The sequence below is a fragment of the Tachypleus tridentatus genome, chromosome 2, assembly GCF_004210375.1.
Source record: "Tachypleus tridentatus isolate NWPU-2018 chromosome 2, ASM421037v1, whole genome shotgun sequence".
Classification (NCBI taxonomy): domain Eukaryota; kingdom Metazoa; phylum Arthropoda; class Merostomata; order Xiphosura; family Limulidae; genus Tachypleus; species Tachypleus tridentatus.
In genome coordinates this window covers 21,591,455-21,617,725 of record NC_134826.1, presented here as the reverse complement: position 1 = coordinate 21,617,725, position 26,271 = coordinate 21,591,455, and the positions used below count along the sequence as shown (strand labels likewise).

Sequence of the window (26,271 nt, the reverse complement as noted above, 5' to 3'; positions counted from 1 at the left end):
ACGGGCACTAGACATCGCTGATGTATTATAGTTTATAAATTACATATCTCTGAACTTTGTTAATGCTTCTTAACCATGAAACTACAGATAGACAAGGAACGCTTATTGATTTCTATTATTACAAGCTGTTCAATATCATTGAATGCTTGTTTTTTACGAAGACGTGTTATTTCAGCTGTGAAAAACTTAACGCGTGATTAGCGAAGAGCTAGACAGCTCTCCTTTAACTGACAGCACCTATACTAATTAATTCACTTTGTGAACCCCCTATAAGATATGAAGTTCCGAGTCTGATAGAAGATGAAACTCAATATGGTTAGCATATTTGTAAGTAAATAAAAATCGTTGTACATAAAATAATCATTTGAAGTAACGTATTTTACAACGTATTGTTCGTGCATTAAAATATTTGTATTAAAGAAGAAATCTACCAATATTGTTCATGATGTTAATACACTTCTCTAAAACTGAAGTTAATTCAATGCAACAATTCAGTTTCAGGCTATTGAAATCGTGATGTTTATAAATTAGAGGCTTGTCCACAATAAATAGCTTTAAAACAATCTCAAATAGGTTAAAGATAACGGAGCTACAAGCTAAAGAAGTATTTGAAAAGTTCACAGCAAATACAAGTCGCTATAGCGACTAAATTTTTAAGTAGCTAATTAAAATTATTGTGCAAAAATAAAAGTGGGTCAATTTTTCTCTAGCTATGGAATTATGACACGTTTAGTTCAGCGATATGCTCAACTGTTGTCACAGTGCGTCCTACCATGACGGTGATACGAAAGTTCATTTTCTGCTGGAAAAGAAGGTTAATATTGAGGATACTTCGGTCAAGCAGTGGGTTGAAGCGCAAATAAGATGACCTGAACAGAAATTTCTTACAGCATCAACACCAGTTCCACCAGTGTAAGAACATTGCCTGAAGAAACTAAACTGACCGTGGGACTTAAAGCGAACGTGTAGAATAAAATACGTTAAGAGAAGCCAACACAACCAATTATTCCCTCTTAAGGGAAAATATGTTTCTATTATCTCAGATGTTAGATTATTAAATAGTTACATATGCTTTTCATTGTATAAAATTATCCTTCGTAATTGAAGACACAGCAAAGCAATATCACGAAGTCATAAACAAGCTACAAAAGAGCTTCGTCATTGTTTCTTGTTTTATGGAGGAGGGGGAAGAAAGTGGAAAACGTGAATCCTGCTTTATCATCTTACCCCCTACCCCTGAACAGCTGAACAAATAGCAAACATTATGACGGATGATTTAAAAAAAGCAAGTCAGGATACTTTGTTTTTACTGAAGTAAAGACGGAAGTACAAGCTAGACAACCATTACTGAACATTTGGTTACTTGGCTTTAGTAATCAATAGGAAAACTCCTTGTCGGTGGACAATCTGTGATGCGCCCACCACGCGTATAGAAACTCGTATTTTAGCTTTAACAAGTCTAACTTACTGCTGGGGAGTTAACAATGTTTTATATTTGGATAAAGCAAATGCGATAAAATATACGTTAATACACAAATATTACTTGTGAGCTGACACCCAGTTTGGTGAGGTTTTGAATTTTGCAATCCTTAATTTAGCAGTGTAAGACAAGAGGGAAGGCAGCAGGTTAAACACCCATCGCCAGCTCTTGGGTTACTCTTACCAACGAAGTGGGATTTACCGTCACATTATAGTGCCCCCACGGCTGAAAGGGCGAGGATGTTTGGTGCGACGGAGATTCGAACCCGCGACCCTCAAATTACGAGTCGAATGTTAATTACCTGGCCATGCCGGACCTTGACAGCTAGTACGAAGATATATTCAGATATTCACATCTATGAAAGGTCATCTTGCGTTTAAACTATACCTACGTTTTAATGTTCAAAATGTCTAGAACGTACAAAAAGTTACTTGTGGCTAAAAATAGGTGATCGCCTCTGTTTTTTCCGAGATGGACAGTGATCGGAGGAGATGGACAGTGGTCGGAGGAAACTGTTCACGTGAAACATGAATTCATAGGTTAATATTTCATATCAATTTCTACAAATAGATTGCTACACGGTAAACAGTCATGCATGGGCATTGCCTATACCTACCGTGTTTCTCCGATAACAAGACCTAGTGTGATTTTGGGGATAGTTTTAATATAAGCCCTACCCTTAAAATAAGCCCTAGTTAAGAGTGGCAGGAAGAGGAAAGAAATAAAAAAATTATTAATTAGTTTAATAGTTAATTAGTTTGTTTAATAGTTTTACTTTGTAACTTCATTTTTTTAATATATCAAAATAAGACATCCCCCGAAAATAAGCCCTAGTGTCATATTTTGGAGTGAAAATTAATATAAGCCCTGTCTTATTTTCGGAGAAACACGGTAGTCACTACTTAAGGTACAGGTAACGTGCATTTAAATTACGGCAACAGTCATGTATCGATTGCATTGACTGTGTTGAGGAACAGCCCGAATGTTGTATGTTTATCGATCACAATGTCCTCATACGTGCACAGTAAGCTGACAAGAAGTGTTATCTCACGGTTTACAGTCTTGTGTATGGGCAGCAACTCCGCTAACATATTAGAAAAGCATAGCAGACGAGGGGACTGTACGAAGCTAGATTCGTGCGAGTAGCTTGACGTTACGTTTAGTGGTGACCAGCAAGTTACAGGAGAACGACCTTCAAAACAGTGTATAAAAAGAGCACATACAAGTTTGAACTGTATAAAGAGTACGTAAAATATTAAAGATTGTTTCATTTCTTGTGTTTGACACAGGACTGTAAAATTTCCTAAAAATTATTTACAGAAACGTTAACTATATAACATAAGGAACAGAAGCATTCCAGAGACACCACATTCTAGTTAGAAAAACCGGGAGAATTATGTAAGCTATTTGTATTGTGTATCGCTTGGCCGCGTGGAGATGGAAAAATAAGGATTCGATTTTTCTTCCCTCTAAGAGAACGTGTTTGCAATTTGGATGATTTCCAAAAAGTCATTTTGTAAGATTTATATCTCGGAACTTAAGCCAGATAAGTGAAGTCTTTACCGAAACGTTATTTTTCATTATTAAGCCACGAAACTCGTTCCCATTGACTTTTTAATCCAATGCATGAAATGCCTTTTAGTTTATGCTTTTGTGGTTATAATAGAGTATGCATTACTACAAGTCACGTTTTGCATAGTTTCCAGAAGAGTTGCTCTGCCCTGGCAGATGGAGTAAGTGATCCAATCCTCAACAGGAGTCTTGAAACAACTGAAAACAATAGTGAAATGTTTAACGTTCCCACACTTTAACGGAGAAATAATCGCGACTACTTTAATATGGCATAATTTGTTTTAAGACATCACACTAACGCTAGGGTTGCATTTTCACAGAAACCAGTCTTATTTGCAAACCAAAGTAAGGCAGAGAATGTTAAATAGAAGCGTTTAAGATTTTAAAAAAGTAAAAAAATAAAAAATCACGTTCCTTGTACCTTACTGAAGTGATTCTGCTATTTAAATAAGGGTAATGCAGAAATAACTACTTTATAGGAAGGAGTGAAAACAAGTAATTTAGACTCGCTTGGAATTTAGTTATGTACAAAACTAAGTAGTAAAAACGGGTTCATGACAGCCACAAAATTACGTCGAGTTTTGTGAAACACGGTGACAATAATTTACGAGATTAAGAGCATTATAGTAATTAAACTGCATTTTCCTTTAATTCTGATTGAACATGAAGGGAATGAAATTATATCCCCCCCCCCAAATGAGAATTCATCTTCCTGGACCCCTCCCCAAACACGATGGTTCAATCTAATTCTTACTCTTGGGAAAAAGATGCACACACCTTCAGAAAATGTTTTAATACTTAACATTCCCCAAATACGTTACTGACTGTCACATTTATTGTTGTACAAGTATCCCAGAACAGCTGTGTTTACGAATTTCCATGCGCGAATGTTAACTTCCGTTGAACAACATAGTATGAATAAACATTCCCTGCTTGTAATAATACTAATGTAAACACGAAAAGTCACTTAGCAATTGTTAAAAAAAAACAAAAACTTAAAATGAAAGCATAATAGTTTAAGATGTCTGACGCTCAAACTTCGACAGCACAAGACTGTTAGGCAAACCTCAATTCATTCCCAGGTTAAAGGTTAAGGACAGTCGTTACTAACGTTAAAATGCATACAAGAGGCAGTAAGTCAGACATTTTTAATACGGTTATTGTTGACCACTAGTGGTAATTATGACAGTGCAGAACTTTAGTTCACTATGAAACCCGCCGCCATCAGTTACGCTACATTTTGACAGGCAAAGTGATCATTAGAAGTACAATAAATAAAATTCGAATTAAAGTTTTATTCGTCGGGTTTCTTCTTTCGTTAAGAAATGTATGTGGTTGTTAAATTCGAAAGTTCCTTAAAATTTATGTATTAACTTAACAGTTTTAAAATAGACATTCATAACTAGTAATAGTCTGCTCACTCCATGTAATAAAACTACCTGGATGCAGGACTGTCTGGCCAGACAAAGGATTTCTTCCAAGATTAGACTCCCTTTAAAACGGTGATTCCCAACCAGGGGTGCGAGATAACATTTGTTTTGGCCACCTTCACCTTTATTCTTAAATAAAAAGACTTAGGGGTGCATTAAATTTTAAGGGGTGCGGGGCATAAAAACGTTGGGAACCTCCGATTTAAAACAAACTTTAGATGTTACGTTTCTGTCAGATACGGAGTTTTGGAAAGACTTGGCGTTACTTTCATAAAACATAAGATACATACTTTGTGAAAAAATAAGACTTGAAGACGGCAGTCAAATGAAATCGACCAAAGTTTATAAACGACAATTCCATTCTGGGCAGTTACGTTTTTCTTGTTTAGATAATTTTTTCTGCATGCCATTTGTATTTTTCTCTAGACAAAAATACATCTGGTATTCGACTGAAATATTACAATTTATTTTTGTGTAGAAATAGAACCGTTTCTTTCTAACAAGACTCCAATTTTATGGAACAAATTGGAATTTCTTATCTTGAAAAATACAACTTATAATTACCAAATTACCCACCTAATAAAATTTACTTCGAAAAGAAAATTAAGATTTCTCAAAAAGTAAAAGAATAAAAGCTAAATTACGTGAAAAAAAAGTTTGCGAAACTATCCGGCGATACATCGTTTGTATTCCGGGAGTACAGCTCGGATTTATTGTATCTCAGTAACTGTTTAATACGCTCTTAGAACTAAATGTCATCACAACACGTCCGGCTCGTCCAATTTATTCTGAAACAATTAAAAGCTAAGCATTAAATAAGGTATCTTTGTTGATCTTTACCACAGACACTTCCAAATATACCTTAATGGGAAAGCTAAGGAGATGGTTCACATTAGTATCCTACTGTACGGATTTGCGAAGTCAGTTAAACACTCACCATAGGGCATAGTTAAAAATAAAATAGATAAAGATCTTCCTTTGTGCAGACAATAGCCCAAATGCTATGTAGTTTATTATACCCATAGTTCTACCAGAACTGCAGCATGACAGGATAGGATGTTAAATGTTTTATCTACTATTATGTTCCTCTTCTAAAATAGCGAGTGTTGACCTCGCACAGCAAGTATCGCGAAAAAAACTGGCCATGAAAAGTTTCGTATTCATTCTTTACGGAAAGATGGTTTCTAAAAACAGTAGCATTTTTCTTACCACGTTTTGGTAGATTAAGTCACTCAACACGACATACCACTTTAAAAAAACAAAACGTAACTTCGCCTACTGTGTATTAAGGAAAAATTTAAAAGTTCTATTAACAGAATGCTTGAGTAGCTAATATGTACAAAAGAATTTAAAAAGATGTACAAGCTTAAGTGCTAGACGTTATTTAGAAAAGCTTTACGCACAGATTCTGTCAAGGTTATTTTAAGCAGTTTACACGTAAGAACTTCTAAATATAAATGTATACATTTCGAAAAGTTTATACAAGTGTAATATTAAGTGTCTCCACAGTCCACTGGATTCTTATATAGGCACGTACGTGTCTATATGTTAGACACACGCACAGTTATCTACCAAATTTAAAAGTTCATAAAATGTTCAATATCGCTTTTTTGTTTGGGGGGGGGGGAAGAGTTTGTCTGAAACCTTCTGGCCGTTTTCCCAGTGGTTGCTCGTAAAAGGGTTAGAGATGACGCATCCGAACTTGCTCGCCGGCTAAACACGTGGAAAAGATTTCTCACACATCGTGACAGCTGTGCATGGCGCCAGTATGCCACGTGAGTCATCCTACCACAGTGAGGTAAACAAAGCCATGCTGGCCGTAACCGCTCCAAAAGACAGGTGGGGACGGTGGTAAACAAGAAGGGGCATTTAAATGTAGAGAAGTTAGCGGTGAACAATGAAAACAGAGCAAGTTATTGTACTGGACGTACTACAAATTGAACAGGAAGAAGGGGGGGGGGAGACGTAGTTTTATATTGTACACGTAAATGACTCACGTAGCATTACAAAACATGCATTTAACTGCTGAGTACGGAGCCTGAAATTGAGTATTAGTTAAAAGAGGGTAAACGTACGATATTCTGAAACTGAATAATTTTATAATAAGTTTACCCTATTATAATCAATATTCAATCTCAGGCTCTATACGTTAGCAGTTAAATGTATGTTTGTAATGCTACATTTCATTCCGAATATACTAACTAGTTGCACTGTGCGCGCGCTCTTACAGCAAAGAGATTTCTGATTATCTGCTTTACCTTACCAAGGCAGAATGTACCCGTAGTTTTAGAGTTTAAGTTAGCGGATTGTCGTATAGTTGAGACCAGTGAAGTTACTGAAAATTAGTTTGATAACGAAAGACCAAAGAATTTGGTTGCCTCAAGTGTTTAACACTCACTCAGTTTAAAAGTTTGTATCAGTACGGTGAACAAGTTTACAAAAGTACTTAATTTGTACTGTACTACGAAACATTCGCCGATAATGGTAGCAAACCGTATGACAGTTACATTAATATGGAACTATTTGTTTCCCAAGAGGTATGACGTAAGAGTACATGTTGAGCGTTTCGCCGATCAAGTGTCGTACAGTCATCTTGACTACTAATTAGAGATCAAAACGTGAGAGCTGTTTGGAAACAAGATTGTGGAGAAGACAAAAAAAAGTTACGGTTGTTTGGTCAAACGCACCAGTGAATTCTGAGTCATAATACAAACAAGTCCGAGCTGTAGCGCATTTCTAGGGGGACGGTATCTTATCTAGCTCGTTTTAGTCCTAGCAAAACATAATTAACCACTTCTCCAACTGATTAATTACAAAATAAACCTACCCGCGTTTTATTTATTTTTTTTTTTTACAGCTTAGTTTACCCATGTGGCTAGTGGACTTCGAGTGTAAATAGCTGGGTATATTTAATAGGATCTGTTGGTAAGGGGAGGGGAGGGAATATCAAAACTAAACGGTGGCATGAGTCATTAGGGGGCCGTCTCAAGTGTCCGACTGCTCAAGTTTGTATCAAACCCGCGAGCAGCTGCTATACAAACAACGCATAACTGTTTACAACTATTAAACGACTGTGCCCCATATGTAGGTGTAAGGATATAGTAAAACGTTAACTTTATTAGCGTATAGATGTGTGAAAATTAATTATGTCTTTTACGAGGCCCAAAACTGATTTCCAGAATTATCGTTTTGTTTATGAAACTCGTGTAAATATAACTTTAATTGTTGTTAAATTAAAGTGTTGTTAGTCATAGAACTTAGCTGCCGTACTTTACCATCTACGAAGAAGAAATAAGTTCTAACGCGACGTTTTATTCACATTATATTGCATGGTATGAAATGAAATGTATAACATTCATAACATGATTGGCCACATTATAGTGCTGACAAATGGGAAGAAAAGCAAGATTGAGTCCACAGTAATAAACGTAAAAATAACGAGCTGTATATGAAACGGTGCACTTAAAGTTAGCTTATTACTGTTATGGGTTTAAAGATGGAAGATGAAAATTCGCGTTGTTTTGATAAAAAAAAAAATTGAATTAAGAACTGAACACAAAAACACGTTTTTAAACATTTTACTGAATTATATCCGAGCGTCAATAAGGAAATAAAAATCAGACATTCATAGGTATACTAAGAAACAAACATCTGGGAAGTTAAGGGGAAGGAAACTGAGTTACGCAGTAAAAATTAAGTATCTACACGTGCGAGATGAATGTGGGGGGGGGTGGGTGATGTGGGCGCGTGACTCAGAAAATTGTGTAATCTAAAAATTTTAAACATTAAAAGGGAAGAACCTTTCGAGAGGGGCAAAACCCCCTCATATCCGCCTAGATATATTAATACATGCAGAGCAGTGTTTGAAGTTTGCTTTTAAGTATGGTTCAGGTAGGAATTTTGGAAATATTTACGTAGTTTACTTTTTAAAAAGTTCTTTATAATTGAACTTTTATACAAACAACTTTTATTAGAGTATGGAAGTGTAATGATAATCTACCATTACTAACCAAAGTTACAATGTGGTGTGTACTTCACGGGATTCGAACCTGGGTTTGGTAACTTACAGACTTAACACTAAGGAAAGAAGGGTGGAAGACGGGGGGAACTCCTGTTAGTAGCGTTTATCGTTACCGAAACTTAGTTTCCTCGTCAATTTTAAGTTTTTAATTCCGTCTAGTTTAGACGTCACTGTAGAGGTAACACGAAGCCTGAATCACATACACATGGATATATGATGTTTGTGGCCTGGCATGGCCAAGTAGTTAACGCGTTCGACTCGTAATCAGAGGGTCGCGGGTTCGAATTTCCGTCACAAACATGCTCGCCTTATCAGTCGGGGGGGGGCGTTGTAATGTTACGGTCAATCCTATTATTAGTTAGTAAAAAAGTAGCCCAAAGTTGGCGGTGGGTGGTGATGACTAGCTACCTTCCCTCTAGCCTTACACTGCTAAATTATAGACGGCTAGCGCAGATAGCCCTCGTGTAGCTTTCCGTGAAGTTCAAAATTGACCATAAACCAAGTGATAACTGTTGCTCTTGAAACTAAGAGCACTTTCACAGACATGTCCATATGAAAAGTTATTCGGTATATTTCAATGAAAGCAGCTTGTTAAAGTATAAATACTTATCAAAGCCTTTAAAAGTTATGTTACCTTTTAAACCTGGTAGAGTATTTTCGTGTGACAGTTTCTTGTATTTTCCCTTAGGTCAATAGGGAAATATGGCGAAGTATAGCGACCACACATACAGCCACCAATGACTTCCATTTCATACAGAAACATTGAAAACATTTTAAGCGAAAAATACAAGTAGAGGGAGGCACACGTGTGTGCGCGCGCGCAACAAAGTATTTAAAACGAGAATAAACCACTTTGTAAAACAATTCATTTTTATGTACACGTGCGCGTAAGAATTAAATATTGGAGGAAAGATTAACCTCCGAAGCAATGGTTTAAGATCCAAGACAAACTAATAATTCTTGTATCCAACTTTATGACATATTTAGCAGTTAGTATTCGAAAGTTTTAATACCGACTTGTATAACAGAGTTAAAGAAATCCGCGTTTACGTATTTTACGCACTTCAAACACACCATGAAATTACAGTTTTTCTGCAAGGCATTACTCATCAAAACGAACTTTTATCGTGTTTTCCAAAGTGTAAAAGTCCACCGGAAACCATTAGTTGCTCTAATTTAGATTGGTGAGTCAGAAATTGTTTGTTTTTGAAGTTCTTGAAAATGACAGGAGTGTTAGTTTTGAATTCATAAGAATTGTTTCGTATTGCTTACGTCATAAAAATGGAGAATAATTCTGTAATTAATATTCAGTTCAAAGTGTTTTTATTAGGAGAAATCCATATGATAGGTGTGCTATACCTCCATAACAGCGATCGATAGGTTAATACACTGAAGACTTATTCACATATATTAGCAGTGATTATATAGTTAAGTTTACTTAAATATTTATTTCGCATTAACTCCGATAAGCAAAAATTATTAGGCGAAGCAGTTTAAATTTGTTACAAGAATCAAACAAAAATGTAACGTAAAATTTAGAAATGTTAAAGTAGCACACTGCCCAGGGTTTGCTTTTAACAAATTTAACACCATATATAAGACTAGTTCCCCCCCCCCCTCATTCACGTAGCTTAAAGCAAAGAAAAAAGCTAACTTTCTTCGCTTTTGGATGCCTCAGGCATCGGATACTCGACAAAAATGGGTGGATAATTTGGTAGTCTGTTCGCGAAGACCATCTGTCTTCATTTAGGTGACGTCATGCATTCTCTGTCTGTACTGACGTTAAAAAAGTAAGTTGAAAGCAGATTAATAGTTACGTTGTAAAAAGTTAACATTTAGACGAATATTATGGATACCAGGTTTTTGTGAATTAAGTCAGTGGGTTTCGTTGTGTGTTTTTTTTAATATATATATATATATTCATCTTTTCATAACGCATACATTCATCTACTCAAAGTAGAAACTGAATTATTACTGTATAAATAAATAAATAGTTAACTAAATAAGGCCGCATATCGTTGAATCTGTGAAACTGTTTCAGCACAGACGCTTTGGGTATCAATTACACGAAAACATACGTTTTCAGCGCTCAGCCCAGCTCACCAGCGCTACCTTTAGGTTTGGCTGTTGATACAGCTGTTTCGGAAGTCTAATAGTGTGGTTAACGAACGTCTGATATTCATTAAAAACTTCCAAATAGAATTTCGTCAGAAGAAAGTTATTTTTATTAGTAGCCAGTGGAAATGCGAGCTAGTACTAAGAATTATAATATTAGAATTGAGACTAACTCACTATTAGAATTATGGGATAAAAGATTTACTATCATTTAGAGCTTGACAAAAGATAAGTCCCAGTGATAATTCATTCGATCAGCATTAGCTTAATTTAACACGATATCCTAATCTCCATTAGGCAGTTTTTGATTCACTATACACTAGTGGAATTTATTAAAAGGGCGATTAGGCTTAAGTATACTGTACGCTTCTTTATATGGACGAACTCTTCGCTATTAACAGAATAGCTACCAAAACAAGTTCGTTATTACCAGCAAGATAGGTGTTAACATGATCTTCTATAACAAGTAATAAATAGGTAATGTTCGCCAGATATTTCCAGAGATTTCTTTAGGAAATATCAGGAACATTCACCCACCGATCCAGTTTGGTAATCAACATGCATCGTTTTCTCTTCAAAGAAAGTTTTTCCAGCTAATTTTATACGACTTTACAGCCCCTTCGAGTGGTATTGTTTAAAAGGATGATACCTCTTCAAGTTACTAACGAGTACCATCTCCACTTTACATTTCATTATTTGGCCAAAGCTAATATTAATTGTCGTCAAATAATTAATTGATATAACAGCATTTTAAAACTAATTATTAGCCTTTCCAAATTCATTACACAAATTTAAGTTTTCATACAAGTCAAATTTATTATTGCAGTTAAATAAGAATGAAATTCAAGACAAGCTGTATTATACAGCATTGGTCTTTTAAAGAGTGTACCGTTATCAAGGAACGTAAAAACACCAAGTAGAATAAAAACCTAAAGTACTATTGATAACAAGTATTCGCTTTCACACGAACCATAACGAGTGCAAAAACCCATTTTCTCAGGAAGAGGGCGCGCGTCTCGTACAAGAGCTTCCAAAAAAAGTCAAAAAATAAAAACCATACAATATATAAAGATTAACCGATTGTCTTTTAATCCGTGAAAGATACTTTGAGATGTAGGAGTATATTAACTAATCATTTATAAATGCTATAAGAAGGGAACTACACATGAATGGCTTCGTGAATAAGTTTCCAGACTTGTTTGTAGTAGAAAAACAATTGGGAAATGTAGTTGTTAGCACTACCGATAAATAAAAGTAAAGTAGTTTAAGTTAAAGGCTGGATACAATCAATAAAGCAACATCCTTAAAAACCCTTTACCATTAGGTTGGTATTATCTACCAAAATGCGATTATACAATTCAAACGTTGAAGTTAAAAAAGCACGTGGTTAAAACGTTCAAACAAGTCCAAAAATATATTTTTAAATGGTTGTAGAAAGAGTTCATGTGCAAAAGAAACATTGGTACCGCTGACGTTTAGCAACTAAAAAAGACGTCTGACGTCTTGAGACGTGTTCAGTTAGTTGAAAATTGTTACTAGACCATAGAAAATTCTCACTTTCTTCTATTACAAATAAAAATGGTTTAGAAACCAGTTACTTGTTATGTTGAATGATGTATTAGTTAGAATATTTTAATACGAAAATAAGTTTGCTTTTTATGAGAGGAAAACTAGTTACAAACAAATTTAAAAAACAGTTTATTCAGAGTTTACTGGTTCCTTGGTTTGGTGTTTTATAACGCAAAACAATAAAAAGCTAAGAATGAAATTTAAAATGAATTTATACGCTAGTACCGAGTATTGTTTGTCCATGTAATTCGCAGGGTGGGGAGAGGCATAATTGTTCATAAGTAACAGTTATTTGATTAGTTTTACCGTACGAAATTTGAAGATAGTTTAGGTGGTGTAGAACATAAATAAAAAGAATCGTGAAAAAAACTGAAGACCATTTTGATGATAATAAGAAAATGTAGCAGGCATTGTAGAACGTTCATAATAAGAAAATGTGGGTTGATTTGCTCTTACGAGAAAAATAAAATTCTGAATAGCCTTCAGTCTTTTATCAGAATAAATACTATTTACAAAAAGGACAAAAAAAAACATGTTTATTAAAATGATTAAAAATTATATACATTTTTTAAGCGGTAGCAAGTAGAAGTTAAATTTGATTATTTATTGAAAATAATTAGCAGATTACTTTCAAAAGGGATACATGGGTTCCTCTACGGAGGAAGTCGCTTTACGAAAAGCTTAACGAAAATCACCAGATGTAATTTAGTCGAGGTAAAATAAATATTCGTTAACTAAATGAAATAGCTTGCGTTTGTCACTGTTGTGTATACCACTCTTGCACAACAAGTTAGAAGGATTTGGTTAGCAATTTTCTAATATGGAAGGCGAATTTATCTCCGATTACGAAAACAGGAATATAGACTTATTTATTCACGGAAAAATGAAATTACGTTCACGATTTATCACATTACGAGCCTGGTCTTCGCAAGAATATCGAGGTGGTTAGATTTTTTTTTTTAAAGAATGAAAATCCAATAAAATGTTTGACTACTAAATGTTAAGCGGTAAACAGTTTTAGAATCCAGCGTTCGTCACAAATGCTTTGTTACGTCGTTCTAAATGCACTATATATATATATATATATATATAAATAAATAGAAGAAAGCAACTCTTAACACCAAATCTACATAGTTCAAAAGACTTCAGCGAACTCCTTGCAAGACCTTTAGATTAATATTCAATTGTTAGTGGTTTTGTTTTCAATTGAACATTCTCACAATAACACGACGAATATCAGCAGTTCGTTCGAGAATTATAGAAGAGCTTGAAGGAAGTCCAATCGATCTATAGCCTGTTTCATAGCTTGTGACAACTAATTAATAAGTTATATTCAACAACCAAAGAATTACTTAAAATAAAACCTCTCCCACCTTTAGAAACCTTCTCGAGGATCCGTTCTGTATGATCATCGGTATATGGTTCACTGACAATAATCAGTAAATGGCCACCAAAGTGTGGGTTCTCTTCAGAATTTGTTCCCATAACGCACGTAATTCAAACACCAGACGAACTGAGCTGGGTAGTGACACATGCGTGTGGTATAAAAGGCAAAACTACTGCAGTGGTCCGTCACGTGACCACATTGTCTGACGTCATAGTTCGTTCATCTGATGACTTGGTTGCCATAGGAACCGTCATTTTCCAGCCTCAGCCAGGTGAATCGTATTCATCCAGCCGGTTAGTGCTACTACGATCAAAAACTCGACTCCCGTTCTATGATTCACAATGTAATGCTGCAGTACCTTTTGTCTAACTAAGATATGAAACGTGCTGAGCGTGTATTAAATGTGTTTCATTCGTTAGTGGTTATTTAATCTGAGCACATAAAGAAAGAAGAACAAATCAGGGAACAGCCCACGTTCTTGGCTCTGTTATGTTGAATAATTCGCTTTAAATTTCTTGTTAACTTTTATTATTTTTGTTTAATAAAATTATTTCCTGCTAGAGCTTCGTGGGTTCACCACTCCAGTCGTATTGGCTCAATTTTAGTCTCAAGTCTAAGTCTTAAAAGTACCATTGCGTGACTTGCCCACGTGCCATGTGGAACATTGTATCTTTACATGGTTTGTTCCAAACACAACCATTCAGAGATTCGTCCGGCCATCGACTTAAAAACAAGCTGACCGTGTCCTTAGACGTGACTGTGGTTATTTAAAAACTGTTCATCCAAGTGTAGATGTGAGAATTCCGGCTTTTAAAAATCTCTCTAAAAAGAATAAAATCCCTTTCACACTTTAACTTTTTGTCATTCCACACAGGGGCTGATTCAGGAGTGTGCGGACGAGGTGGCCATCCACCCCTTTTCCTGAATAACTAAAAAAAAAAGACCAACAAAAGGTAATCAGAGCTAATAATGGAAGGTATGACTCAGAGTATATAAAGTGACCCACCCCCTAAATAAAATCACGAATAAACCCCTGTCACATTTGAGCATACATTAAATCGTTGTACGTCCCTCAAAGGCTAATCGGTCACAGAAAAGTTATTTGGGCTAATTGCAAAATACTTGTTTTGTACAACTCTGAAACCCTATTTATTAAATTTAAGAAATAGTGCGCTAGAATCGTTGAGAAATAGTTATTCCTGCAACTTTAGTGCAAAAATAAATCTATTAAGATCAAATTGTACTTCTTCAATATCCGTTTGTTTTGTGTGTGTTTTTTTTTACATCTTAAAACTCAAATATTAGAGACTTAAAGAGGTTGATTATTAGTTTATTTATTTCATTGTAAATCAAGTACGTGGGCAAATTAATAATATTTAAGAATCATGATGAACGGTTTATGATGACGAGAAACACGTGAAGTAAAATGTGTTTTAAAGATGGCTGGTATGGGTATTGAAACTTTAATTAAAATAAAATACAGAACAAAGTTTCGATCTTTCTAGGTTATTTTCCATTTAACAGAGTTTGCAACTGACTGTTGCTGGGCAAATGTCTTAGGGACGAGAGTATAAATGGGTATGAGATTGTAGGAGGCGTTGTAGTTAGATGTTAAGTTATTAATTACTATTGGAATAAAGGTGTTTTTTTTATATTAATTTGAATCGCATTCGTCTTCACACTTAAAACTTTTAACATGGCTTTTGTTGAATGTCAACGGGTTCAAAGGGGTAAGGTTAGTAATGTTGTGAAAATATGTATTATAAATATCGAGAAAGCAAACAGTTGGTTTTGATTTTTTTTTAAATGTTCCTACGTTGTAGAAATAACTTCTTGATGTGCCGCTAGAGGAAGAAACAAAATAATTGAATTATTTGCGCAGTTTTTGAACTATATTGTTCGTTTGGTTAGGGAATCACGGTCGATAATTATTTTTGTTTTGTTCTTTTTACGTTAATGTGTGCTTGAACTTTGAGAAACCATAAAACAAAACCTACTTCGTTATAAATGAATGATTAACAGAGAGTGCGCACTTTACTGAATAATTTTCATTTTTTATTCGTTCATTTATATGTTAAATGTACTCACAGTTAAAAAGTGCACAGAAATAATACTTTTCTCTGTGATTTTAATTTACGATGTATCATTTTTAATACAAAACGATATTTGACCACCGGACGACCGATTCAATTAAATATTACGTCATCTAATATAATATGTTTCTCCTGATAGTGGCGTATTTAGGTAAGAGCTAGAGGGGGCTCAGCCCTAGAGCCCATGGTCTTAATGTGGATCCATTGATAATTTTATTATATGTAAAATTGCATGGAGAAAGGATCCACAAAATTAACCCCTTGTCCCACACAACCGCCTGTAGAATAACTGTTCCTACAAATATGCCTTTTATTCGTTAAGCAGTAGATAAGCAATAGGCTATCTGTACTGTGCACACAGCGAGTATCAACACTCAATTTTTATTGAATAAGCCTGCAGACTTACTGTTGAGCCACTAGGAAAAGACACCACATGTACACATACTCACAGACATATATATCTATATATAACTTCGCATCAAAGCAGACTATACATTTAAGAGTTTAACTTTCAAAATTAACATGGCTAATTAGATAGACTGTTATTCACGCTGTTACTCGTACGGATTAAAATGCTTTGGTTTCATCGGTTGGATACTCTCGCTGTCAGGGTTGCATTTATACATAAGTAGAATATACAGGTGCCTAGGGCGGCAAATTTAAGAAACATCAGACGAAAGCGGCAATAAAAATTTGTCGAATTATGTTTTTATTTAATATTGAAATGCGGGGGTGCCGGAACCCTCCGCACCAAATTGAGCTAACAACCAAGGGCGATCGTGAGGGCAGGTTAATGGTGTAACCATTACAAAAACTTCATTTCTGGAACAACCACGTGTAGATAGAGGCGACATGAAAGGTCTGCCTGAGAGGGCACTGTACCTTAACGCACCCCTGGTCGCTCGCAATCTGAGAGTCGCAGCTTCGAATCCACGTCCTACCAAACATACTCGCTCCTTTAGTCGTGGGGGCGTTATAATGTTAGGACAGTCCAGGTATTCGTTGATAAAAGATTAGCTCAAGAATTGGCAGTCGCTTCTAAATTACGGACGGATAACACAGATCGCTCTGGTGTAGCTCTGCACGAAATTCAGAATAAAACCCTAACGAAACTCAGAATAAAACCCTAGCCTAATCGCTTATAATGAATGTTTCGATCGTAATATTGAAATATTTAATTTTTAGTATAAAAGTGACTTTTGGGTCATATAGCACTATTTAACTGGGTAAAAAAAAATTCACAAGTTTTATAGCATAAGCCGCAATAATTCAATTAATATTTTATTTTATACATACATACAGCATATTTTAAAGGCGGGCACCGCAGGGCTCACTGTTAAAACCTTTCCTCTTCTTGATTTACGTCAATGGCTTAAATGAAAGAATGGTCAATAAGTTATTTAAATTTCCTGATGACGTTAAAGTTTGGGGTGTAGCCATCTTTGAGTAAGATGGTGCTGTCTTGAAAGAAATTTGGATTATTTGAGCGCATAAATGGCAGATGGCTTTTAATTATAACAATGCAAGGTAATGGATATAGGATATCATAAGGTACTGGATGTAGGATATCACAAGGTAATGGATGTAGGATATCACAACCTGAATTATCAGTGCACTTTTATGGTAATGATCTTAACAATGTCGTGAAAGAAAAATAAACTGGTTGATCTTAAGTCATCCAAGCAATGTGACGCTGTTAGAGCCATGACAAACAGGATTTAAGGTTGTATCTAATGAGGTTATAATGTCATTGTGTAGATCATTGGTTTGGCCACGATTGGAGTATTGGGTTCAGTTTGGGTCTCATTACTTCAGAAGTAGCATTGCTTTGTTGGAAAGAGTGAACGGCTATTGAAATGGAAGGAAATGTTATCATACAAGAATACGTTAAGGTCTCTGAATTTTTTGTCTCTAGACAAAAGAAGAGTTGGAAGTGATATTATTAGGCTGTTAAATGTACAATCTTTTTTTTGTTTTTTTGTACTTAATGGTGAGAATGGTAAGACAAGGAAACACAAGTACAAATTTTGATAGGAAAGACGCCATCACCAGTTTAAACAGCTTTACTTTTCCAACAGGGTGGTTGGTTTTTGGAATGGGTTGCCTTAGAATGTGATGGATGCATTTAATTTAATGGAATTTGAAGGAAAGCTTGATAAATGTGTGAATGATGCAAGGCCTTTGAATTTTTTTAGGACTTAATTCAATTGATAGAACATCCTAGTTGAATATCAAGGTCCGTTGTTGTCTTTCATTGTTAACCCAGAATTTTATATCACCAAGAAGGGTAGAGCTCTGTATTGTCACATTATATACTTCATTACGTCATATTTTTACTGCTTAGGTAGCAGAACCTAGAACAACTGCAAATGATAATTAGGAGTTTTTAACCTTTGTTTTCTGGACTATTAGGTGGTATTTCGTGGTATGACGTAAGCATTGCATTTTGTAAACAGTTGGTTTACTTCATAAGCTGGAATCGTCAGATGACTGAAAAACCACCAAATAAGATATCACTGCTACCCTTGCTTTCCAAACCAATTAATTAATTTTCTGATCCAAAACGTCGTATGGCATTTCAAAAGAGTGTGACAGATGTATTATTATATCAATATCGATATTTGTTTAAGTCAAATTTATATTTAGAAATGTACATTACTTATACTGTTAAATCTATATTGCGAAATCCTTGCATATTCACTGAAGCTGTAGAAGATTCTCGAGTGTAAGAATCAACAATATATGTATGTACTTAAGCATTAGTGTATCGTCAGTATTGTTGTGCAGGCTGAAATTTCTAGAAATTATCCTTGCACACCTATAAACGTAATCAAAGTGACGCACCAAAAAAATATATATTATTATTGATTTGTTATAGTTGGTGTGCTTAAGCTCCCGAAGCTGTAACTGTGATTGACGCTTATTAAAACTGCAGCGATGAAAAAAAATGACTTGCGAAGAATGAAAAACGCATGGATAGCTAGCTCTTTGTTAAATAAATTGTACTTACATCAACACGAAATTAATTCTCTCAACGTGAACGCCCGGCATGGCCAGGTGGTTAAGGCACTCGACTCATAATCCGAGGGTCACGGGTTCGAATCTCCATCACACAAAACATCTTCGCCTTTTTAGCTGTGGGGACTTTATAATGTGACGATCAATCCCACTATGTGCTGATAAAAGAGTAGCCCAACAGTTGGTGGTGGGTGGTGATGATTAACTGCTTTTTCTCTAGTCTTACAGTGCTAAATTATGGACGGCTAGTGCAGATAACCCTCGTGTAGCTTTACGCGAAATTAAAAACAAACCAAACCTCGTCGTGAACACTCAATAACATATCAAGGAAGCTCTGGGCTAGAGAGCAGGTTCAATATTAACTGTAGGCTTGTTAAACTTCTGTACTTAGATCATTATGTGTAATATTATAGTTATTGTAAAGTGTGATATTGTTTGTATATTGAAATATATCTGTAAAAAAGAAACTGTTTGTATCAGTTGTGTTGGCAAATATCATAAATTGGATACACATCGAAATTTATTTAACTTCTTAGTTTGAAGTACAGTTTATCTCAGTTTCAGGCTATTTGAAATTGTTTGTAACAAGAGTCACTCTCATAATCTGACTGAATGGTAAGAAATGTATTGACGTTCTATATTCTCACTTGTTTATTCATGGGAAATATGACAGTTCTACAGGTAGCAAGGAAATTGCGTTATTTCTGACTGTACATCAACATATAGTAAAGATTGCGCAAATATTAATCTGAACTGATTAGACTCTGAGTAGTTGTTGTCCGTCCAAAATTTGATGGTGATGATTTATTTCATGATGTTTTTTTATAGAGTTTAATGATTCCTAGATGGCAGAGTTATCACTATAGAAACGTTTATTCAAAATGGAACCCGAGAAGATGATTAAATTAATTTACTCGGGAGATGCGATAATTTTATTATAAACTACTGTGTAATAGTAATATATATATATAGCAGTAGCTAATATGTACTTTGAACTGTGATGTCTGTCGGACCGTTCGTCTGTTTCGCGTTTGACAAGCTGTTTATTCAAACAAAGCTCAACGTTCACTTTAGAAACGACAGGAGAAGAGGTACAAACAATGTTGTTGTCACATTTTATTTCACGAGTAAAATATTGTACAGTAAATTGTAAGGAACTAATCTAACCATCAGAATGTGAAATAAAAATTTACTTTTACCGTATGTTATTGTTGAGCGGTTCTTAACATGAATCAAATGCTCAACAATTACTTTTCGTGATGGACGATATAAGAATGCAACACAATTAACTCTTTTAAGGTCCATGAAGTAGTTTAAATCGAAAGATCAACCTAAAATTTTCTCATGAGTTGGAACAGGCACTCCTGGTTTTACACACTTATACGGACGTTGCATGAAGTCATTACTCAGTGTTGTATGTATCACGAATGAATCACGTACATTAAAACACAACGGCCCGGCATGACCAGGTAGTTAAGGCACTCAAATTCGTAATTTGAAGGTTGCGGGTTTGAATCCCCGTTACACCAAAGCCGTTACACCGTTACACCCTTTCAGCCGTGGGGGCGTTATAATGTGACGGCTAATCCCGCTATTCGTTGAGGAAAGATCAGCCCGAGAGTTGGCGGTGGGTGGTGATGACTAGCTGCCTTCCCTCTAGCCTTACGCTGCTAAATTAGGGACGGCTAGCGCAGATAGCCCTCATGTAGCTTTGCGCGAAATTCAAACAAACAAAAACACACCAATAAGCAGTAAGATCATGGATACAAAGGGTTTGATATCAACGTTAGAAACTGGTGAGTATCAAATTAACTGAGATAATTTATTTGGAATGTATTATTGAAAATACAACGTACTTGTACTTGTTATTTTCGTAAATACTAGTAAAAATATTTCTATTTTACTGCTGAAATATTTGACAGATTATGAATTTTTATGGAAAAAATAAAAGTAACAGAAAGATTCCAGCTACACCTGAGAAAGTTTGTTTGTTTGTTTTGTTTTTTGAATTTCGCGCAAAACTACACGAGGGCTATCTGCGCTAGCCGTCCCTAATTTAGCAGTGTTGATTAATTGATTTAGTGTTTTATAGCACAAAGCAGCTAGGCTATTTGCGCCATTTAGCAGTGTAAGTCTAAAGGGAAGGCAACTAGTCATCACCATCCACCGCCAACTCTTGGGTTACTCTTTTACCAACGAATAGTGAGATTAACCGTCACATTATAATGTTTCCACACCTGAAAGAACAAGCATCTTTGGTGCGACAGGGATTCGAACCAGCGATCTTCGTATTACAAGTCGAATTCCTTAATCCACCTGGCCATGCGGGACCTGAATTCACATCGAAAAAATATAAGTAACAAAGAGATACCAGCTACATCTGAGAGAGAAAAACAGTTTTAACTAGGATTTCATGGAACGCAGTTTCCACCTGGTGTTTTTATAAAGAGTAATACAAAAAATATTTAAACTCAATCGAATTGAAATATTTATATAGTAAGTGAAGTTCATAGACGATAGCTTAGATATAATAAAAAATACAAACATTGTGTACCCAGTGTTCTATTTAGTTGTTATAAAATATTTTCATTCGCGTAGTTTTAAATATCTTAAATAAGCAAGAAGGTTTGCTGATTTTTTTTATACTGCTTCATCACAAGCTGCAGTATTAAAGTTTTAAAATGCAAGATATAACTGCAACCAGGAGGAGGCGGAAAGTTTCAGTGAAAGCTTCGTAAGTTTGGCGAAAAACTACTACAAAACTTGTAAATGAAAGAAACTCCCTAAGGAAAGATAATGGAAGTGTTGGTGAAGGCCAGTGGTCAAAGATAATGGTTGGAATTATTTAACTTGAATCAGTTTGAATCCCGGATCATTTTTACTTTTTGCTGGTGCTCCAACATGGGCAACAAAGGGCTACAGGTAGTTGGTCATCTGGAGACTTGAAGAAGTTTGGAGGTCAGGAAATTATCATGGTTACCTGCTCTGTGAGTGATATAATGCATTAGTAAATGCAAAGTCTACAGAAATGTCTTTGGCCAATACTTGTAATCATGATTCGAGATTATACCCACACACTTTGACAAACTTTAACCTATGCGCTTGGCTGAATTTTTGACGAATTAAAATTTATCCATTCTTGAACTTCAGCTTGGAACATTGGTAGTTAAGACCAAGCTTTAACTATGGTTAGTATCTCTCTTTCGATTAGCAGTGGCTCTCCAACCCTTTTCCTGATGTTTCCAGTTCTCAAATACATTTTATTTATCCATGACTTCATTGTTTGCCTTTGAAAAGACCCTGGGCTCCTACAAGAAGCCCAGAACATTTCCTTTAGTGAGAAAACTGATAAACGTAAGGCCTCTAAGACTGGCTTGATATTTATGATGACTGAGCTTATGGGCGAAGATACATTGTTTGTATAAATATTGGACATGGGATAGCTCATCATGCATTTTGATGTGTTGACCATGTGGTCTTCAGCTATCTCAAAAACCACGTGTTCCGAAATTGAAGGGTACAACGCTGCACTTGATCCTACCTATATTTTTGCTACTAAACGAGGAGGCAGTGGTAGACTAGAGAAAGAACAATTTGCCAATTAGATATTTGGATGGATGGTCTACTATTGTTACCTAGCAATGACACAAGATTTGTCTTCATCTCTGACCAGAACACCATATTACTAAGTCAAAGACGAAAAACGTTTTTAGTATTTTGAACCTCTTGAGAGTTGAATTCATCCCTGAACGAAAGGTACAGATGAAATACCTGTGTGGTTCTGGCCACCATTTGGGTGCCAAAAATTGACTTCTGTCACCACTGCGGTGGTAATACAGATTACCCAGGAGACTCATGGATTGCTTCCTCTGTACCCACCATCAAATGTCTATGCCGTTCGTGAGAGAGTGCTAATTTCGATTGCAGGTCACACTACTATCCTTGGCAACCACCAGAGTACTACCAGTTAAGTGATCCTCTGAGTGATCATAAAGAATACTGATGCCCAAAAGGCACTCTCGGGAGATGGTAACCAGCTTGGGTTATCTACAACTGCGTATTTCTTTTAAGGTATGTTATAATGGTAAAATGACCTATGCTGTGGGTCATCAGGCTGGCCAACACACAGAGAACCCTCATCAGGATCCAGGAAAACCCCTAAAACCACAATTGCTGGTGGGACCAACGTGATGAAGAGTAAAATCTAAACAGACTTTGGAGAAAGTGTACATTTGGTATAGATATTTATCCATTTATTATTGTAATTTCCATTGTATAATTTCTATATTTTTATTTTTTATTATATTAGATTAATCTGAGATCATTCATTTGGTATTTTCTTTTATGCCCATTACGTTGTATAACTATGCATATATCTACAATGAAAAGATAGGGGAATAGAATTGTATATATATATATATATATTTAACGAGAGCTATATTACGTGAGAATCATGAATTTTAACGATTAAAGTTTTATTGTACGTATTATATAGCTGCTGAAAATGCTTCAGAGTGGTTCAACGATTTAAATATAAGCCTTCAGGCTTGTGACACCAAAATTCGGGTTTCGATGCTCTTGGGGAGCAGATTACAATTAGCCCATTGTGTAGTTTTGTCCTTAAAAAATAACGAAACTGTTTAAAAAGCTTTATTTTATTTACTGTGATTATTGTATTGTAAGAGGTTTTATTTTCATTTTGTTATAATTACATTTTTCATGGTGTTTGTTACACTTGTAACAGAATTAAGGTTGTTTTTTTATTCTAGTTGTTAAAGGAGTTTATTTATTTGTACTAGTTCTTAGTGAAAAAATGCATATAATTATAGATGGTTCCTATCCAACTGGTGCAGAATATTTTTGTTTATTGTTTTAGTTTTTGCCTGTGCTTTTTTTTAGTTTTTTTATGGTTTCTGTGAGACTGCCCTATTTTAAGAGGAGAGGTTTGGTTTGTTTAGAATTTCGCGCAAAGCTACTCGAGGACTATCTGCGCTAACCGTCCCTAATTTAGCAGTATAAGACTAGGAGGAAGGCAGCTAGTCATCACCACCCACCGTTACCTTTTGGGCTACTCTTTTACCAACGAATAGTGGGATTGACTAAAACATTATATCGCCCCCTCGGCTGAAAGGGTGAGCATGCTTGGTGTGACGGGGATTCGAACCCGCGAATTACGAGTCGAGTGTCTTAACCATCTGACCATGCTGGGCCCATTAAAGTTGTTTTCTTTTAATATATAATTATTTCATTATTAAATGCTAATCATCTGAGGGTTGCGAGTTCGAATCCCGGTTGCACCAAACACACTCGCTTATTCTGCCGTGGGGGCATTGTAATATGACGGCCAATCCCACTATTCGTTGGTAAAAGAGTAGCCCAAGAGTTGGTGGTGGATGATGATGACTAGCTGCCTTCCCTCTAGTCTTACACTGCTAAATTGGGGACGGCTAGCGCAGATAGCCCTCGAGTAGCTTTGCGCGAAATTCTAAAACAAACAAAAGTGTTTTCGCGAAATATCCAGGTTACCTAAGCAGTCAGGTGAAAAGATGTACATATGTAGAAATTTCGGCCCCGAAGATTTTTCCGGGAAAGTCTCTTGTTCCTCAAAGGGTGGAACCAAACGTTCTATCTTTGTACTAACCATGGGACTTAGACTATTCGTTTGGTACTACATATAAGTCGGAGAAATTACGAGAAACACAGAGACACTGAATCTTACTATGCAGATATAATAAAGATGTTTCATACTTTACATAACATGCACAGTGTGTGTATTTCTTGTCTTAAAATTCATCCACGTAGCTAAACTTAGACTTGCTTAACAATGTTCCTGTTCGATCCTCCCGTTATTAATAGGACCCATATAGATACTCTTGTGGAAACCAGTTTCTCCAGAGAATACCATAGTGCTACATGAGTTGAACTTCAATAGATCAGTTACAACTGGTATGCTATATAAAAGCCTTTGTTACAACAACATCAATGGTTGTATCTCAGGCACGCTGTATAAATTCAGTGGAAATGACACTGATAGCTTGTTTCATTTTTGAATTTCGCACAAAGCTACATAAACCGTCTCTAATTTTGCAGAGTAAGACAAGAGGGAAGGCAGCTATTCTTCACCACTTATCGCCAACTCTTGAGCTACCTATCTTTACCAACGAATAGTGGGATTGACTGTCAAATTAGAACGCCCCCACGGCTGAAAGGATGAGAATGTATGGTGTGACAGGGATTCGAACCCACGACCCTTAGATCAGGTGTGTATTTTTTCACGTCGTTAAAATTTCACATCTTAAATTTTGAGTTCCTCTCGCAAAATAATAATCGTTGTTTTAATTTGAAACTGTATACTGACTAAAAAAAAGGTAAAAAAAAGACGTTATGAAACATTCTGTACTCAGTAAACTACTCGTATGAAAACAAATAAGTGAAAAACTCTATTCTTTTCCCGTTTTATGATCACCAAGCACAGATTGTCCGAGCCTACAAATAAGCGAATACTCCAAGAACACAAATCGACCATTCTTGTGACGTCACATGCGAATAACCTCGACGTACAAATTCCGATTTAGTTCGAGAAAAAGAACAAATACGACATGCAGACATTAATGCCATGAACTAAATGCAATGATCTCGGAAATTAACCGTATTTACACGATAGGGGGCGGTCGAAACTGGTGAGGAATCACCAGTTTATTTAGTACCCCTGCTCACAATGAATATGACAACGATCCAGTTCCGGTCACGTTCGAAAACAGGTTTATGTACAGTCTGGAACCAGAAACTGAAAGTCTGAAGAGCAGGACAAATGGAAGTGTACTTACAATATTATCAAACGTCATCTCTGTAGCGCAGGCTACGTTATAAGAGCGGTTAGATGAGAACCACTTCTCACTCCAGGCAATACTGTAAACCAACCACATTGAGAACCACAGATATTATCACGGTCTTATGATTTATAGGAAACTTGATTTTTTCTCCACAAATGTCCCTATTTGCACAATTCTCGGACAGTGGACACACCTGGGTTTCACGGCTAACCCTCTCCCAGGTGCTTTCGTTATGCTGTCTGAAAGTCATAACAAAATAAGATGTATTTCTGTCGCCGTATGGCGCTATTTGGGCAGCTGGGCGATCACACCTGCTAACGTTAAGTGTTGGTAACTGCTGCTCAGTATATGAACTTTCTCAAGCAAGGTATTCTGCCTTTCTATTCGACAACCAGCTTATAAGGAAAAGCATAGTTATTGTACGCGTGTGTGTGTTTCATGCAAGTTGGGGCTCTTACTTATTCAGCCCGAGTTACAAAACAATGGCTTAAAAAGCTCAGAAAAATATTACTGGATATGATTGGAAATTGATGTAGTAATACTAAGTTGCTATGAGATTTAGAAGACAGATAAAATTTACTGAAATAATATGTTTGTAAATTGTTTATGTTTCAACGTGAAGTTGTATATGTTTTTCAAACACATTCAACTTCAGTAATTCGATATGTGTTTAATATTGGCGGATAATTTGGGGGTAATAGCTCTCCCATACTTCAGTTTTCCGGATATAAATTGGGATGTAATGTATGCATA

The 26,271-nt window shown here is 35.8% G+C and overlaps 1 protein-coding gene and 1 long non-coding RNA gene across 2 annotated transcripts in view; one reads left to right on the top strand and one right to left on the bottom strand.

Annotated features, from left to right (window-relative positions):
- LOC143239325 (uncharacterized) overlaps positions 1–13,900 on the bottom strand; it is a 27,266-nt gene extending 13,366 nt beyond the window's left edge. The window contains exon 1 of the mRNA XM_076480299.1: positions 13,561–13,900. Within this exon, the coding sequence (XP_076336414.1) occupies positions 13,561–13,672 (112 nt within the window). The 5' untranslated portion in view covers positions 13,673–13,900. The remainder of the gene's footprint in view (positions 1–13,560) is intronic.
- Positions 8,254–26,271, top strand: LOC143239338 (uncharacterized). The gene is made up of 3 exons (XR_013021127.1): positions 8,254–8,373; positions 24,776–24,945; positions 25,161–26,271. It is a non-coding gene; the product is annotated as an uncharacterized LOC143239338 (long non-coding RNA).